Source organism: Calliphora vicina, chromosome 2 (assembly GCF_958450345.1).
Source record: "Calliphora vicina chromosome 2, idCalVici1.1, whole genome shotgun sequence".
NCBI lineage: Eukaryota > Metazoa > Arthropoda > Insecta > Diptera > Calliphoridae > Calliphora > Calliphora vicina.
This window is the reverse complement of record NC_088781.1, coordinates 13,380,930-13,399,661: the sequence shown is the minus strand read 5'-3', so window position 1 is coordinate 13,399,661 and position 18,732 is coordinate 13,380,930. Positions and strand designations below refer to the sequence as shown.

The 18,732-nt window shown below is 27.3% G+C and overlaps 1 protein-coding gene across 3 annotated transcripts in view; it reads left to right on the top strand.

Annotated features, from left to right (window-relative positions):
• spen (split ends) overlaps nucleotides 1–18,732 on the top strand; it is a 136,122-nt gene that overhangs the window by 17,379 nt on the left and 100,011 nt on the right. For all 3 annotated transcript variants that reach the window (XM_065501158.1, XM_065501157.1, XM_065501159.1), the window contains one exon: nucleotides 5,791–6,158. In XM_065501158.1, coding sequence (XP_065357230.1) covers nucleotides 6,064–6,158 — 95 coding nt within the window. In that variant the 5' untranslated portion in view covers nucleotides 5,791–6,063. The remainder of the gene's footprint in view (nucleotides 1–5,790; nucleotides 6,159–18,732) is intronic.

Genomic DNA, 18,732 nt, shown 5'->3' with positions numbered 1-18,732 from the left:
GGTTCTACTGAAATTTTACACAACGTTGGGTGATTTTTAGGGAGTATTATAGAATTTAGTAGTGTTTTTTAATAGATTTTTTCATAGAATCCAATGATTGTCGGAATCGGTTTTGAAAACGACAGAAAAAGTACATTGGTCTGGTGAAATCGAAAGTTATCGGTTTTATATTAGATCTAGAATTAAATTCTTTATCGATTAAAATTTACATTGGATTTCGTAAGTCAAATGTACCTTTTTTGTCGTTTTCAAAACCGATTTCAACAATCATTGGATTCTATGACAACCCCGAATGCCTTTTAAAGTTCTTCAAATTGACTTATTAAGCAGATTTATTAGAAATTTTACCAGGTCTACTAAGTGATTTTTTAAACAGATTTTTTTTATTTTATTTTTTTATTATTTTTATTGAAAATATTTTTATTGCATTTCAAAATGAGTAATTTCAACGAATATTAATACAATTTCGCATGCCTTTGAACTAACTCTAGAATGTTTCTAATTGTATTTCAGAAATTTCCAATTGCATTTCAGAACTTCCCATTTGTATTTAAAATTTTCCAATTGATTATTATTGCCAAAAAATCCATTTATATTTCAGAAGTTTCAATTTGTATTTCAGAAATTTACAATTGTATTTCAGAATTTTCCAATTATATTTCAGAAATTTCCATTTATATTTCAGAATTTTCTAATTATATTTCAGAATATTCCAATTATATTTTAGAAATTTCTATTTGTATTTCAGAAATTTCCAATTATATTTCAGAATATTCCAATTATATTTCACAATTTACCAATTATATTTCAGAAGTTTTCATTTATATTTCAGAATTTTCTAATTATATTTCAGAATATTCCAATTATATTTCAGAAATTTCTATTTGTATTTGTAAATTCTTAAAAATAACTGCAAATGTTTGAAATACAATTGGAATTGGTATTGAATAAACCCAAAAAACATTAATTTTGATACCGTACAAAAAACTTCAACTTCGAACTTTTTTAAAAAAAATTCGAAAATAAATGAAATAAAAGTGCTCTTTAGAGATTTATTAAAAACATATGTGGGAAAAAAGACAGGTACTTCTCATATTTTTGAACTTGAAAGATTTCGAAAAAATATTTTTTTGCCAATAATTAGGTAAATAACCCATTATTTTATACTGTTACTACTCAAACCTTAATATACTGAAGATTTTATTGAAATTGGGAAACGTTATAGCTTTAACCACCGGCGTTAAATGTAGGCAAATTTTTGATTTTACATAAATCAAGTTAGCGGATTTCAAAGAAATATTTATTACCTAAGGGGTGAAGATTAAATTTTATGCTAAATTAACCCTTTAAGTTACTGAAAAAGCTTAAAATATTTGACTTTCAAATTTGATTGAAATGGATGTTTAAAAATTACAGATTTATTTCCACGTTTTTTCTTCGAAATTTTACTCGGTGTCTCATGATTAATATTTTATGCACTTGGGGTTATAGTTGACCAATATTTGCTCGGATAATTTTGTACCCAAGGCTATAAAAGCTTAATTTTCATATTTTTTTTTATCAAATTTTGTTTCTAAAGCTTCAAGATTTAATAAAAATCCTAATAAATACTCTTAATTTGATAGTATTTTGATGAAAAAGCTCAAATATTAAGAAATTTGTACTTCTGGTTCGTGGAATTTTTTAATAATTTGCACATTTTCTAGTAAATTTTTATCTTTTACATAATTCAAAGATTCTAATAAATACTTTTAATTTGACAGTATTTTAATAAAAAAGCTCAAATACACTAATACCCCGGTTTGCATTGCTTCGTTCTGCGTCGATTTGAAGCTGCGTCTTTTTAAAATTTATGTAATTATGAAAAATTATGAATCTCGGAACCAATTAAATGATCATCAATACAAATGTATGAAAAATCGTGTTTTAAATAATTTGCATACTATGTACATAACTTTAAAATCAAAATCAGTAAAACCATACAAAATTATGTTAAAACCATTTTTGAATTGGATTTAAGTAGGTTTTATGAAATAGGTACAACACTTTTTATTCGATGTAGGTACTAAATTCAGAGCAACCAACATGAAAATTTTGAAAATAGCTGATAACAAAATCAAAACAAATAGGTATAAAAACGAAGAAAGCCTTTGACAAATTAAAAAAATGAACTCAGGAGCAACAAAAAAATTCAAATGCTTTTGAACAAACAAAAACAGCTGTTGTTAAAACCAGATTTATGTAAAGTTATAATGTGAACGCAAAATCAGCTGATTAAGGTTTTAACATTAAAACGAGGTTTTAACATTAGGAGTGAAAACACTATCAGAGATCAACCACAAATTTCTGGTTGGAACAATTTCCATTATTCCAAAAAAATTCTCTTTAATTACAAAACCCAATCTTTATGTAAATCAAAAACAAATCCCTACAACCACCTGAATATTGCCTAAATCTTAATTATTTTTTTTTTTAAATAAAAATATTCAAAATCCTAAGGCTTTTTCTATATAAAATTATATGTAACTATCTACATATATCTACCTATTACGAGTTGGATTCTGATTCTTTCTTCATAACAAAATAAAAATATCCTTGTTTTTTTATGGCTCTTCTTCTTCATCTCGCACAAAACATTCAAGTTTGTTTCTTCTTCTTAAAACGAATTATTATTGTGTGTGTTTATGTTTTTGTTCGACCAAGGCGCAATGTGTATAACAGAAATCTTTGAAATAAAACAAAAAAATATACACAAACAAATAAACAACAACAAAAAAGGAGAATTATAAAAGAAACTTTACAACAATACCCTCTTAACATAACATCAACGTCGTCGTAGTCTTTGTAGTCGTCATCGTCTTCATCATCATCATCATCGTGGTCGTCAACATTATGACTATGTGCACACATACATTACTACACTACATATGGATGAGATGGCCCAACTTTAATAACACAACTTGCCATTTTTTTACTCTTTTCCTCTTATAATAATAGAACATTTTTTATACCATTTGCCTCTCTTTCGCTCTTACACGGGCTGAAATAATAAACATTAACATACACACAAACACACACGCTCGTGTACTGATATACCAGTCATACTGTAAAAGAAGAAGCAGAGTTGAGAAAAAAAAACCCAACAATTATTATAAAAACAGCAAATTAGCATCGTTGTCGAATTTCACTACTAAAACACAAACAAAACAAGACATGAACAAAACAGAAAAAACAACAACAACAAAAAAACATTTGCTGCTCTACACGAAGAGAGGAAAAAATACAAAAAGCAATGTTGTCAAATTTCGTATTACGTTTTTAAGAAGAATTTTATATTTGTACATGCATGTTTGTAAGTAAGTGTTCGTCGGTGTGTGTGTTGTATTGTAGAAATGTGTGATTTTGCTGCTAAGTTTGCAGCAGCAGAGACTACTAACTAATATTGTGTAGCTGACTAAATGTAGTACTCGATGTGTGTATATTTTTGGTCTTGTTGAGAAAAAAAAACACGTCGTTTCTGTTTTCTGCGTCTACTCTTTTTTTTTTCTGTTTGTATTTTTATTATTGTATTATTTTTGTTGTATATTTAACCATAAATGTATAGTTTGAACTCAAATGGTTTTAATACTGCTGTTGCTGCTGCCACCACTGTCGCTACTGCTGTTAATGGTATGATTTTAATGTTATTGTTGCTATAGTTGTTGTCGTCGTTATTTGGCTGTGTGATATTTTTGGTTAGCACCACCACCAGCACCATCATCATTACCGTCAGCCACCACCAAAGACAGCTTAAAGCAGCAGCAGCAGCAGCAGTAGAAGAAGCATGGTTCGTTTTAAGTTTTTTTTTTTTATAAGCAGCCATGTCATGCCATAAGAAATCCAGCAATAACATTGCAGAATTCATCCAAACATCTTAAGTTGGTTGGTTTTTAATGCTTACTGCTGCTGCTGGTGGTGGTGGTTGACAATAATGACAAATAAGAATTTTGCAGACCAAAAACAGAACGTGTATTGAAAACTGGTTATTATGGATTTTATTTTGCTCAGTTTTTTCAGTTCAGAAATGTTAGAATCTGAATAGAATCACAGTTTTAGTTAGTACATAATATTAGGTTTAATATTTTTGCTAATTTTTAACTAAGATTTTAGGTTAGGTAGGTATTTGAACAAACTAGGAACTGAGAAACAATATGGAGTCAAATTGGAAATTTTAAACTTCATCTGGGTTGGGAAATCTTATTTTTATTGAAAATACGATGGATAAATATGCATACCTTAATATATTAAAAGAAAACTTAAAACAAATCGCTGAAAAATTTGACTTGGAACGTTTGTATTGCTTCCAACAAGACAACTATTCCAAACACACCTCTAGATTAGTAAAGGAATGGCTTATTTCTAATGTTCCTAAGCAATTAAATCACCAGCTCAGTCACCTGATCTCAACCCGATTCAGCATCTATGAGATCACTTGGAATGAAAGATTCTGCAGCACAATATAACGAGTAAAGATCAGCTAAAAACTGTAATAATGGAAGAGAGGTATAAAATAGATTCCCTGACAACAACAAAGCTGGTCCATTCAGAATGAGGTCACTCAGAAAAGAGGACCTACCACATATTAAATGCAATTAAGTTTAATATTGTGATTTCTTTCGGAACATATGGATTCCGAGCCAAAAGAACTGCTCATCTTTTGAGGCCAAGAACGAATCAAGTCAATATCGTATACTCTGTTCTAAGGTGAAGCATCGATCGAAACAAATAGTATTCGGACGGGGCAAGGTCTGGACTATTAGGTGGGTGGGGCAAAACTTCCCAACCAATTCATTCTAAATAGTTTTTAACATGTATTGCAACATGTGGCCGAGCGTTGTCGTGATGGAATTTTACGGTTTCATGTCTGACCGCATATTCTGGGCGTTTTTCGGCAAATGCTTACTTCAAAAAAATCAGTTGCGTTTGGTACAGGTTCCCTGTGATGGTCTGTCCAGATTTCAGAAGCTAATAATGGATATGACGCTTTTGGTCTCACCTTAGCGCCATGGATATTTGGCTTTGGTATCGATTCGGCTGGTTGGCCGGACTTCTCATACGCTTCGGGTTATCGTAACGGATCATTCTTTCATCGCAAGTAATGATTCAGTGCAAAATTTATTTCTTTTTATAGCGTTTAAGCTTCAAAATCGTCTTTCTAGGTCTCTCAGCTTCAATTCGTATGGTACCCAATAATCCTGATCTTGGATGAATTCGCTGCTTAAGTAGCTCCAAATGATTTTGCAAGCTCTCGTTGAGTTTGAAAACCATCTTCATGGAGTAATGCCTCCAATCCTGGGTCTTCAAACTTTTTTTGGATGATCTGGCGATATTTGTCTTCTGTGGCAAAATCACCACTTCTAAACCGAAGAAACCATCTGAAGCCGATGGAAGACATTCACCTTAGTTTTAACTATGTTTTAAAATTAAAAAAGTAAAGCAAAACTTCCGGCATATGACGCTTTGTTGGCACATAATTCGACATTTTCGAAGCAAAGAAAACTTTGTTGTTTACAGTATAATGTTCAATAACTAAGTGAGAATAAATGACAGATTAAGTTATTTAAAACAAAAACCGAGTTCACTGATTTAGATACATGTAAATTTTAGATACGAGGTCTCAACATATCTTGATACGATACTAAAGTTACCTTATTCCCCCCAAATTTTCCCATTATCCCCCCTTTAAAAGGGATAACTCATTTGATTGTAAATTAGTTTATTAATTATTTCCTTCATTTCTTCTCTTTCTAGATAACCACGGCAATTTCCCTCAAAAAAAAATATAAATATATAGCGAAAAATCTATATAGAAATTAAAAAAAAGAAAAAAAATTTCAAAAATAAATCGAACCAATGAAATGAAATTTTGCATGCAAATAATAATAATAAATAATATGCAGAAATGAGAAAACAAAATATCGCTAATTGACGATTTTTGTTTTCACAGCAAAAATTTTTGAATGGGTTTGGAGTGCGCCCATTTAAAAAAATAAAATTCGCCTCCATGAAGTTTCATAAACAAAAATGGTACGAGAGACCAACAACGTTTGTTTTGGACAAATAGCCCAAGAAACACAAGTTGTTGTACGTGAGGATAATAAAAGAGATCATTTAAAACGGTAAGTTAGTTCTTCTCGCTAATAATACAATAAATTTAATTAAGTTTTCTAATCTTGAAAAAAAAAGAATAAACAATTCCTTTCAAATTAATTGTATCCTTTTTTTCACATTTTTTCAAACAATAAATTACTACGTATTTCTGTTAAATTCTGTTTAAAATAAATTTCAACTTAAAATCAATTTCATACTTCAGTGAATTTAAGAAATCATTCAAAATCCATTGTGCCGTAAATAAATTAGAAATAAGTGTTAAATTTGTTTTAATTTTTTTTTGGTGATGATGATGATGAGGCAGTTTTTTTTTCATGCCCTTCACTTCCTTTCATTGTTTGTTTGGAATTCAAATGGATTTTTGTTGGGGAATATAAACTGACTTAAACTAAATGGTAGTTTTTAAACACAGTAGAATTGATAGTTTATATAGTGTAAACCATAGTTTACATAGTGTAAACCCAAGTTTACATAGTGTAAACTATAGTTTACATAGTGTAAACTATAGTTTACATAGTGTAAACTATAGTTTACATAGCGTAAACCCTAGTTTACATAGTGTAAACCATAGTTTACATAGTGTAAACCATAGTTTACATAGTGTAAACCATAGTTTACATAGTGTAAACCATAGTTTACATAGTGTAAACCATAGTTTACATAGTGTAAACTATAGTTTACATAGCGTAAACCCTAGTTTACATAGCGTTAACCCTAGTTTACATAGTGTAAACCCTAGTTTACATAGTGTAAACCCTAGTTTACATAGTGTAAACAATAGTTTACATAGTGTAAACAATAATTTACATAGTGTAAACAATAATTTACATAGTGTAAACAATAGTTTACATGTAAAACAATAGTTTAGTTTACATAGTGTAAACAATGGTTTACATAGTGTAAACAATGGTTTACATAGTGTAAACAATGGTTTACATAGTGTAAACAATGGTTTACATAGTGTAAACAATGGTTTACATAGTGTAAACAATAGTTTATATAGTGTAAACAATGGTTTACATAGTGTAAACAATGGTTAACATAGTGTAAACAATAGTTTACATAGTGTAAACAATAGTTTACATAGTGTAAATAATAGTTTACATAGTGTAAACAATAGTTTACATAGTGTAAACAATAGTTTACATAGTGTAAACAATAGTTTACATAGTGTAAACAATAGTTTACATAGTGTAAACAATAGTTTACATAGTGTAAACAATAGTTTACATAGTGTAAACAATAGTTTACATAGTGTAAACAATAGTTTACATAGTGTAAACAATAGTTTACATAGTGTAAACAATAGTTTACATAGTGTAAACAATAGTTTACATAGTGTAAACAATAGTTTACATAGTGTAAACAATAGTTTACATAGTGTAAACAATAGTTTACATAGTGTAAACAATAGTTTACATAGTGTAAACAATAGTTTACATAGTGTAAACAATAGTTTACATAGTGTAAACAATAGTTTACATAGTGTAAACAATAGTTTACATAGTGTAAACAATAGTTTACATAGTGTAAACAATAGTTTACATAGTGTAAACAATAGTTTACATAGTGTAAACAATAGTTTACATAGTGTAAACAATAGTTTACATAGTGTAAACAATAGTTTACATAGTGTAAACAATAGTTTACATAGTGTAAACAATAGTTTACATAGTGTAAACAATAGTTTACATAGTGTAAACAATAGTTTACATAGTGTAAATAGTGTACATCATAGTTTACCCATGTCATCTATTATTATATGAAAAAATCTATTAAATTTTAAGACTTCAACAATGTTTCAACAAACAATTGCTACTTGAAAAAGCAAAAAAAAAAGAAAAATATTAAGACCAGTTTATTAACAACAACAACAAAAAACACCGACAGTCACAAACAAGTCTAAACACACATCTGCGATCATCATTATTATCAATTTGATGATCATTATATGAAAAATAATTCAATAGCTTAAATCTCATTTTAAATTTCTTTTCTGTAGTGGAAAATTTTCCAAAAACAATCAATACCATTTTCAAATAATGAATATCGAGTCACTCACTGTAAGTAACTTCTAAATAACCTTAAAACTTTAAAATACAAAGCCATTGTATTTAACTCCTCAATATCACACTTTGAACAAAAATAAAAAAAAAAAACAAAATCGAAATACACAACAAAAAAAATCCGGAAAAACAACCAACCTTTATGGTAATCTTAACTTTTGTTATTATTGTAGTTTACCTTTTTTCGATATTTGGTCAACACTAGCAACGTTAGGTAAAAAATAATGGAGAAAAAAAAATTAAAAACAAATATTGTCTTTTTGGTTTTGTTGGTATTTGTAAGTTTCTATTTATTTTTCATATTAAAACTGGTAACGTTTTTAAGTAGCTACATTTTGTTTTTATATTTTTAAACCTTTTTTTTAGAAATAAATTCCTATTCGTGTGTTTTTTTTTGTTGAAATTTTTAAAAACAAGTGTTGTCACTTTTTGTAGCTAAACAAAACAAGCGTGTCTACACGTACATGGTGGGAGTTTTTTGGAATTCTGGTAGAAATTCATTTTAATTTAGAGAAAAACTCAATTATAATGAAGGGAAGTTTTAATTAAAACTATATATTCGAAACTGAGAAAGGATTCACTTTTTAAGAATTCTTTTCATTTCTCTTCTATAAATTTGAGATGCAAATTTACAAATTCTTTTAATTATATTTTAACATGTCTTATTATAAAATTCAAAATATCTCTTATTAAACAACAATTAAATATCAAAGAAAGACCCTCTAACCGATTTTTTTCAATATGTGTAGCATTTTGACATTTCAAATGTCAAAATTAGACAGCTGTTTGTTTACAAAAAAAAAAAAACAGCTCTACAAACTTGCAAATTTTATTTACAATTTTTTTTTTCACTCAAATATAAACACAAACCTCTAAATGTAAAAAAAATTCAATAATTTTTGTTTGAAATAATTTATTGTAAAAAATTTGCCATTAATTATTGTGGCTTTTGTTTTTTTGTTAATTTCTTTTTCAAAAACACCGCTAAATATAATTAGACAACAAAATACCTTCACGTTTCTAAATTTGTTTCGCATTTTCAAATTAAAATACGTGTAAGAACATTTTTTATTTATTTTTTTTTTGTTTCGTTTTCAAATCTTAATGAGTAAGTAGTGGCTAAGTGTGTGTGTGTGATTTTTAATAAAATATAATAAAATAAAATAGAAAAACAACAATTTATTTAAAAATCACACAACTGTTCAGATTATAACATGATGACCTTCGATTATCAGAACTAGAACAAAAATAAATTTTATTTATTTCTGTTTTCAAATAAATTTTGTATGTATTTGAGTGTTAAATTAGTGGAATTAGAGAAAAACAAAAAATAAAATTGAAAATAAAATATTTTATTATGATTTGTAAAACAAAAAAACCTGATAGTAGAAATTGAAATTAAAGTTTATTTGATATGACAATTTTGTAATTTTACAAGTAGAGATTAAAGACGATTTTGAATATTTTTTTTTTTTGGAAAATGTAATGACAGCTAAATATTGCATCACTTTTAAAATTTTAAATAGAATTATCAGTAAAATTAAAGGAAAAAAATAATGAATTTATGTCTATTAAAATTGAAATAATTTCTGCCTTGACTAAAAACCTTTTTGTATAAAATTTATCATATACAGTGGTGGTCAAAACATATGCAACCAGCAACAGAATTTTACAAAAGTGGTTTAAACTAGTTTAATATGTAAACAAAAATATTCATTTGCTTATAATATTTTTTAATTAATGCTTTAAAAATAAGAATATGAAATTTAATTCAGAATTTTTTGCATTGAAAAGAAAAAAAAAATAAAAAACTACATATGGGTTGATATTTCATTGGCCAAAACATATGCAACTAATTGCTTTTAAAACATTTCTGTCTATAAAACTTAATATTTCGTGGCAAATCCTATATTTTCAATGACGGCCTTACATCGGCAAGGCAGTGAAGCTATCAAATTGGTAATAAAATTTGCAGGAATAGCGTTCCAAGCATCTACCAATCCTTGAAACATAATATCTGAATTAGTGCAATTTTCGGGGTCGATTCTTTGATTAACGATTTCCCAAATGTTCTCAATGGGATTTAAATCTAGTAATTGTGGTGGCCATTCCATTACCGAAACTCTTTCTTGTGCTAACCACGATTTAACAACATGTGAAGAATGCTTGGGGTCGTTATCGTGCTGAATAACTCATCGAAGAGGCATATTATCCTCAGAATTTGGAAGCATTACTCTTTCCAAGATGTCTCTATAGATAAATCCATCCATTATTTCATTAATTTAGAGCGATGGGACAACTCCAGCAACAGAAAAACTGCCCACATACCATCACGTTGCATCCTCCATGTTTCAGTGTCTTTTTACAATATCGTGCTTGAAGCCGCGTGTTAAGTGGTCGTCTTACGTAACACATGAAATCACTTCCGATGATATTAAATTCGGATTCGTCGCTAAATAGGACAGTCGTCCATTTGTTTTCTGGCCAATTTAAATACTCCATAGCAAACTTCAAACGTTTCTTTTGATTACGTTTTGATATAAGCGGTTTTTGCGCGTAGGGAAAACGTCGGTGAAGCATGCAGGATGCAACGTAATGGTATGGGGGTTGTTTTTCTGCTGCTGGAGTTGTCCCATCGCTCTAAATTAATGAAATAATGGATGGATTTATCTATAGAGACATCTTGGAAAGAGTAATGCTTCCAAATTCTGAGGATAATATGCCTCTTCGATGAGTTATTCAGCACGATAACGACCCCAAGCACTCTTCACATGTTGTTAAATCGTGGTTAGCACAAGAAAGAGTTTCGGTAATGGAATGGCCACCACAATTACTAGATTTAAATCCCATTGAGAATATTTGGGAAATCGTTAATCAAAGAATCGACCCCGAAAATTGCACTAATTCAGATATTATGTTTCAAGGATTGGTAGATGCTTGGAACGCTATTCCTGCAAATTTTATTACCAATTTGATAGCTTTACTGCCTTGCCGATGTAAGGCCGTCATTGAAAATATAGGATTTGCCACGAAATATTAAGTTTTATAGACAGAAATGTTTTAAAAGCAATTAGTTGCATATGTTTTGACCAATGAAATATCAACCCATACGTAGTTTTTTAATTTTTTTTTCTTTTCAATGCAAAAAATTCTGAATTAAATTTCATATTCTTATTTTTAAAGCATTAATTAAAAAATATTATAAGCAAATTAATATTTTTGTTTACATCTTAAACTAGTTTAAACCACTTTTGTAAAATTCTGTTTCTGGTTGCATATGTTTTGACCACCACTGTATATCTGATTTATCTTCTTTTTTTGTTTCTTTTAAATATATTATTATGCCATTGTTTTTTGTTTATTTCTACAAATTGTGCGTCATTTGTTTTATAATTTGTTTTTTTTTATGTCTTTTACGCACTTGAAAATAAAATGTTTAATGTGTGCAAGAAATTTCAGGTTTTGTGTTTGATTTTTTCGGGCCTAAAGCCTCTATAACAAATTGTTGTTAACAAATTTTTAAGTTTTTTTTTTTTGTTTAAACATTTCATTGTCAATGTCATATTTTGTATGTTTATTTTTAAATGTTTTTTTATATTGTACAAACAACTCAAATTTGTTTAAACATTAAAATTTTTAGGTTTTTAAAATGAAAAGTGACTGGCCGGCCATCAACAAGACTCTTAAGCTTATCATCTGTTAATTTTACTAAGCAAATATTTTTTTTTTGCTAAAAACAAACCATCAAATTTAGGTTTATTGATCTTTTTTTTGTAGGGGAATTATGAAAAATTCCATTACATTATTTAATCAATTTTAATAATATTGTATTATTATTATTTTATGAGCTGAACTGCTTATAATTTTTGTAGCTCTAGTGCTAAAATCTTAAGATTTGGCTGATTTTAATAAATTGTACTTTGTTTACATATTTTCTTCCTTAACTGTACTGTTTTTGTCGATTTAGAGCTGGCAACCCTAGCAAAACCCGTTAAAAATAATAAAGAGAGACAAATTAGCAAAAACAACAAAGTGTCATAGACTAAAGAAACAACAACAACAAACAATGCACAGTGATAAGAAAAATGTCTGCTGCAATGTTATTGTTTATTATTTTCCTATTGTTTTTTAGAAAATCTGACAGATTTTAATGTATTAAACAGAAATTATCATTTAAAATGGATATTTTCTTCAGAATTTTATTCGCTTTCTAGTAATTTTGCTATCTGACGTATTTTTATGCCCAATTTTAACAAACTTGAAAGAAAATAAAAGTAAATATGAATTATTCCGTTTAAAAATAAATTTTTTTTCGTAATATGTTACCCTATACTTGATAAATTTTTGTCTGATAAACGCCAAGATATAAAATTATCAGGTATAGCCTCCATTTATTGCTGTTATTGCTTCGTCATGGCAAGATTTGTTAGGTCTTTTGCTCAGACAACTTTGTCTTGACAACAAACGACATTTATTTTTATGATAAATATTTGTCATAAATATTTTATTAACAATTTATTGAAGTTATGAATTTTTTAAGAAAATTAAAATTTTTCTCCAAAAAAAAGTTTTTCTTTTCATTGCATTAACTTAAAAAATACGAACAAGTGCTTTAAAAAATACACCTGAAAAATTGTATGCCAGCCATATTTATCTTATTATCATTTTCTTTATTTAAACAATTTTATGTATTTTGTTTTATTTATGTTATTTTTAAATCACCAGCATAGCAATTGTTTAACTTAGATGATGATGATGGATGGCTATAGATTGATATACAAAGATAAATATTAAATGAAGCTGCTTGCTGGCTGGCTGGCTTGGCTGTCCGCAATATGTTGGCATGTTTAACACATTAAATTTTGTTTTCAAACCAAAACGTAATAATTTCCGCATTTGTAACAAGCAAAAAAGCTGAGATTTTTATGAGTTTCTTTACTAATTTAGTCATTAAAATCATATATAAAAATTTACCTAAATTTATTACAATACTTTTTGTTAAACTGTCATATGCTTATAAGAATTTTTGAAAATCATACATACATTTTCTTTAAACACAAATTTAATAGAAAACCAATAAAGAAATATTATCCCCTGTCTATACTTGACAAATATTCATCATAACAATTAATGGCATTTGTTGTCAAGACAAAGTTGTCTAATAGAGGGGTCAGACGGCATGCATTGCTTATGTATTAGGACATGCATGTATTCGATACATATGGAATTCCATGTGTATGTCAAAATTCACGTTATACATACAATTCATAATTTCCACGTTCAAACGTACATATGTAATTGCATGTGACATAACCTCTATTAGTTTATATGTTTGCTGTTTTTAACAATATATTTATTTAAAAAATTTTTAAATCACAATAAATATATTTAATGCAATGAAATTTATTTTGTTATGATTTTTCTTTACTCTTTTTTTTTTGTTTTTTTTTTTTATTTTGCACTCACACAGTGTTGTATTTCAAAATACAACACTGTTATACACACGAAAATAGAACATGCTCTAATTTCAAAAATGTCACGAGTAATACACATGTATTTTACATACACAAAGTTTCATATGGATCACACGGTATGTATATGTTTACATGTGGAAAAATGTCCCAATACATGGCACAAAACACAAGCAATACATGCCGTCTGACCCCCTTTAAGCAAATGCACTAACAATTATGATAACATAACGAAGAAATAATACTAATAAATGGAGACTATACCTGATAATTTTTTATCTAGACATCCATTTTGAAGTTTTTCCTGATAAAAATTTATCAGGTATAACCAGGGAGTTAAATAAGTTTTATTGATATTAATATTTTACGATTTTGTAACCTATATGAAGGCGATTGATCAATATTTTCTTTCAAGTACCTCAAAGTAAAGTAATATTTTAAAATTTAATAACTTTTTACACAAATTATCATAATTTCACTTGACAAAAGAAAGAAATTTTTATTTTAATCTCCAACTGAATGGAAATGTTCACTATTTTCTTTGATTTTGTAGGAAAAAATTCAGAGGTTTCCTTTTGTTTTAATGGATTTAATGTCTATACCTGATACATTTATGTCATAATAAATTTCCAAATGGTTGTCAACATTCAAAATTACCAGGTACGCATTAAAAAGTATTATAAAATTGTTAGTGCTTTTGCTCAGACAACTTTGTCTTGAGCAATTAATTTAGATTTTTTCGAAATTAGTGATTTTTATTAAATTTTGTTTTTGTTTTATGACATTGGTGATTTTTGTCAATTAGGCGATTTTTTATATTGGCGTTTTTTAATAAGCGATTTTTTTTTAAATTAGCGATTTTTAATTAAATTGTTCATTTTATTTTAAATAACCAATTTCTGGAAATTAATTTAGATTTTTTCGAAATTAGTGATTTTTACTAAATATTTTTTTTTTATGAAATTATAATTGTTAGATGAAATTCCAGATTTTTTGTAATATTTGATTTATTGTGATTATCAAATGTTTAAATAAATGTAAAATGTTTTTTATAAAATTCGTGATTTTCATTTAAATAGTGATTTTTTGATTATTATTTTTTTTTTGAAATTAGTGATTTTTAGTGAAAATGGGGAATTTTATTCAATAAGCTAGTTTATTTAATTTGTAATTTTGTCATATTGGCAGGTTTTATTAAATAAAAGTTTTTATGAAATTGGTGATTTTTGTAAATTAGGCGATTTTTTATATTGGCTTTTTTTAATAAGCGATTTTTTTTAAAAAATAAGCGATTTTTAATTAAATTGTCCATTTTATTTAAAATAACCAATTTCTGGAAATTAATTTAGATTTTTTCGAAATTAGTGATTTTTACTAAATATTTTTTTTTATGAAATTTGTGATTTTTGTTAATTAGGCGATTTTTTATATTGGCGTTTTTTAATAAGCGATTTTTTTTTTTAAATTTGCGATTTTTAATTAAATTTTCCATTTTATTTTAAATAACCAATTTCTGCAAATTAATTTAGATTTTTTCGAAATTAGTGATTTTTACTAAATATTTTTTTTTATGAAATTGGTGATTTTTGTCAATTAAGCGATTTTTTATATTGGCGTTTTTTAATAAGCGTTTTTTTTTTAAATTAGCGATTTTTAATTAAATTGTCCATTTTATTTTAAATAACCAATTTCTGGAAATTAATTTAGATTTTTTTCGAAATTAGTGATTTTTACTAAATATTTTTTTTTATGAAATTGGTGATTTTTGTCAATTAGGCGATTTTTTATATTGGCGTTTTTTAACAAGCGATTTTTTTTTAAAAAATTAGCAATTTTTAATTAAATTGTCCATTTTATTTTAAATAACTAATTTCTGGAAATTAATTTAGATTTTTCCGAAATTAGTGATTTTTACTAAATATTTTTTTTTTATGAAATTTGTGATTTTTGTAAATTAGGAGATTTTTTTATATTGGCGTTTTTTAATAAGCGTTTTTTTTTAAATTAGCGATTTTTAATTAAATTGTCCATTTTATTTTAAATAACCAATTTCTGGAAATTAATTTAGATTTTTTTCGAAATTAGTGATTTTTACTAAATATTTTTTTTTATGAAATTGGTGATTTTTGTCAATTAGGCGATTTTTTATATTGGCGTTTTTTAACAAGCGATTTTTTTTTTAAAAAATTAGCAATTTTTAATTAAATTGTCCATTTTATTTTAAATAACTAATTTCTGGAAATTAATTTAGATTTTTCCGAAATTAGTGATTTTTACTAAATATTTTTTTTTTATGAAATTTGTGATTTTTGTAAATTAGGAGATTTTTTTATATTGGCGTTTTTTAATAAGCGATTTTTTTTAAAAAATTAGCGATTTTTAATTATATTGTCCATTTTATTTTAAATAACCAATTTCTGGAAATTAATTTAGATTTTTTTTATATGAAATTGGTGATTTTTGTCAATTAGGCGATTTTTTATATTGGCGTTTTTTAATAAGCGATTTTTTTTTTAAATTTGCGATTTTTTTCGAAATAATGAAATTTGTGATTTTTGTCAATTAGGCGATTTTTTATATTGGCGTTTTTTAATAAGCGATTTTTTTTTAAAAATTAGCGATTTTTAATTAAATAACCAATTTCTGGAAATAAATTTAGATTTTTTTTTTTCGAAATTAGTGATTTTTACTAAATATTTTTTTTATCTTCATCTCTCTTGGGAGCATATGGCTTCCACAAAGCATCTGCATCTTACACGATTTTTTGTAGTTGTTTTCGCGTCTTCCCATTTAAGATTGCACTGTCCTACATCTTGGAGTATTGTGAGTCTCCATGTATTCTTTGGCCTTTGTAATTTCACTTTAGCGCCATTCTAGTTATACTGTCAGGATTCTTTTTGTTAGTATGGTTTTTGACAACTGAGTTAGGTTTTTGACAAGCGGAGTTTCCGATCTATGTGAATTTATTTATGGTCTAGACATGATAAAGTTTAATTATTCATTATTTTTTTTATTTTCTCAACTATTTTTTTTTACAAATTTCATTTACTACCAATTGTTTTAGAAACAACTTGTTCCCATTTCTGACATTTTTATGTTTTTGCAAAATACGCAAATTCACTTCACTTCACTTCTCATTCTTTATTCATTTAGTTCACGTGGATTGTTGTGCTGCTTTATGAGTGAGTGAGTGTTTGAGTTGAGATTTTGTTTTTGGGTTCATTTCTCAAGATTATTCTTTTGTAGAAGATTCTTTTAAATTAGTATGTACATATGTAGGTATAAATTTCTGCTGAAGCTTTACAAATAAACTTAAAATCTGCTTTATTCTTTTATGGGCTTCATTTGTTTTCAGTTTTTGTTTTATTTATTGTACAATACATCATCTAATAATTTTTGTTGTTTGTACGAATGTACGAATTTTGCTTGTAGGTTTTCATTTTACGTAGTTTGTCAATTCTTTTATTCATTTGAAACGGGCTCTTAACAGTTTTCTTTTACAATGGCGTAGTAGTGGTAGTAAAAATATCAAAAAAAAAGTATGTATAGTAAAAATTATGTCTGTTCTTTTTTTATTATTATTTTGATGGTACTAAAAGCGCGCGCGTTGCTTTATACCACAGTTGATAAATGAGTCATACATATTTTTCTTAAAAAAACACACGCTCGCACACTCCACCAAATACAGCGCTGTTATACATGAGAGTGATTAGTGGTGGTATGACATGAATTCAATTCACGAATATTACCGAATATCAATATTCGATCGTCTCTAATAACTCTACTACATTTACATTTATTGTATTTATTTTTTCTATTTCTCTTTGTGTTTCTATTAGTGTGCGTTTTATTTGAAAACAATAATAATCATATTGTTTGTACATTTTCTAACATTAGCAATCATTGTTTTTGCAATATTTTCATTTTATTTTATTTAGCTATTTCTTTAGTTTGTTCATATTTATTTTAATTTATTTTAAACATTTACTTTATTTATTTCTCATTTGTAGTTATTATTATTATTCCTTCTTAAGTTGTAAAACAAAGAAATACCTATTTGAAGCATTTTTATTTGTTGTTAATTGTCTTAAATTATTCTGGCATTTGTCATAGCATTTTAATTAAATTCATTATTGAATTTAACCTGTAAACAGGTGTTAACATAATGGACTTTTGTTATATTAGCCACGCGTATAAGGTTATTGATTGTATTTTCTTATTAATATTCATATATTTTATAAATTCTAGATTATTGAGTTATCGAAATAGAAAATTTTATAGAGAAATATCTACCCAAAAATTATTAATTTTTATTTCAATTAAAATGGGTACCATACGAAATGAAGTCTAGAGACCTTGAAAGATGATTTTGTATGTCCGAAATGCTGCTTCAACGCTATAAAAGAAAATTATTTTTGTACCTAATAATTACTTGTGATGAAAAATTGATCCATTAAGATAACCCGAAGCGCAATACAGCGTAAATGAAGCTCGGCCTCCAGCCAAATATGCATGGCGCTAAGGTAATGCTCTGTACTTGGTGGGAGCAAAAGTGTCCTCTCTATTATGAGCTACTGAAATCTGGCATACCATCACAGGAAACCTGTACCGAATGCAACTGATTTGTTTGAAACCAGCATTGGCCGAAAAATGCCCTTAATATGCGGCCAGACATGAAATCGACAAACCATCATGACAACTTTCGGCAACATGTTGCAATACCTGTTAAAAACTATTTAACAGGTATTGCAACATGTCCAGACCTTGCCCCGTCCGACTACTATTTGTTTCGACCGATGCAGAATGCTCTCTGTGGAATACGCTTCACTTTAAAAAAGAGTATTCGAAATTGGCTTGATTCGTTCTTGGCCTCAAAAGATGAACAGTTCTTTTGGCTCGAAATCCATATTGTTACGAAATTGTATTTGAATTCAAATACAACGGTTTTTGACGGCTGGTTTCAAGTTGCATCAATTGTGGACAATGTTGTTTACTTGGAACATTATCACATTGACTAAAAGCTTTGAGTTGATCATTGTAGAAAT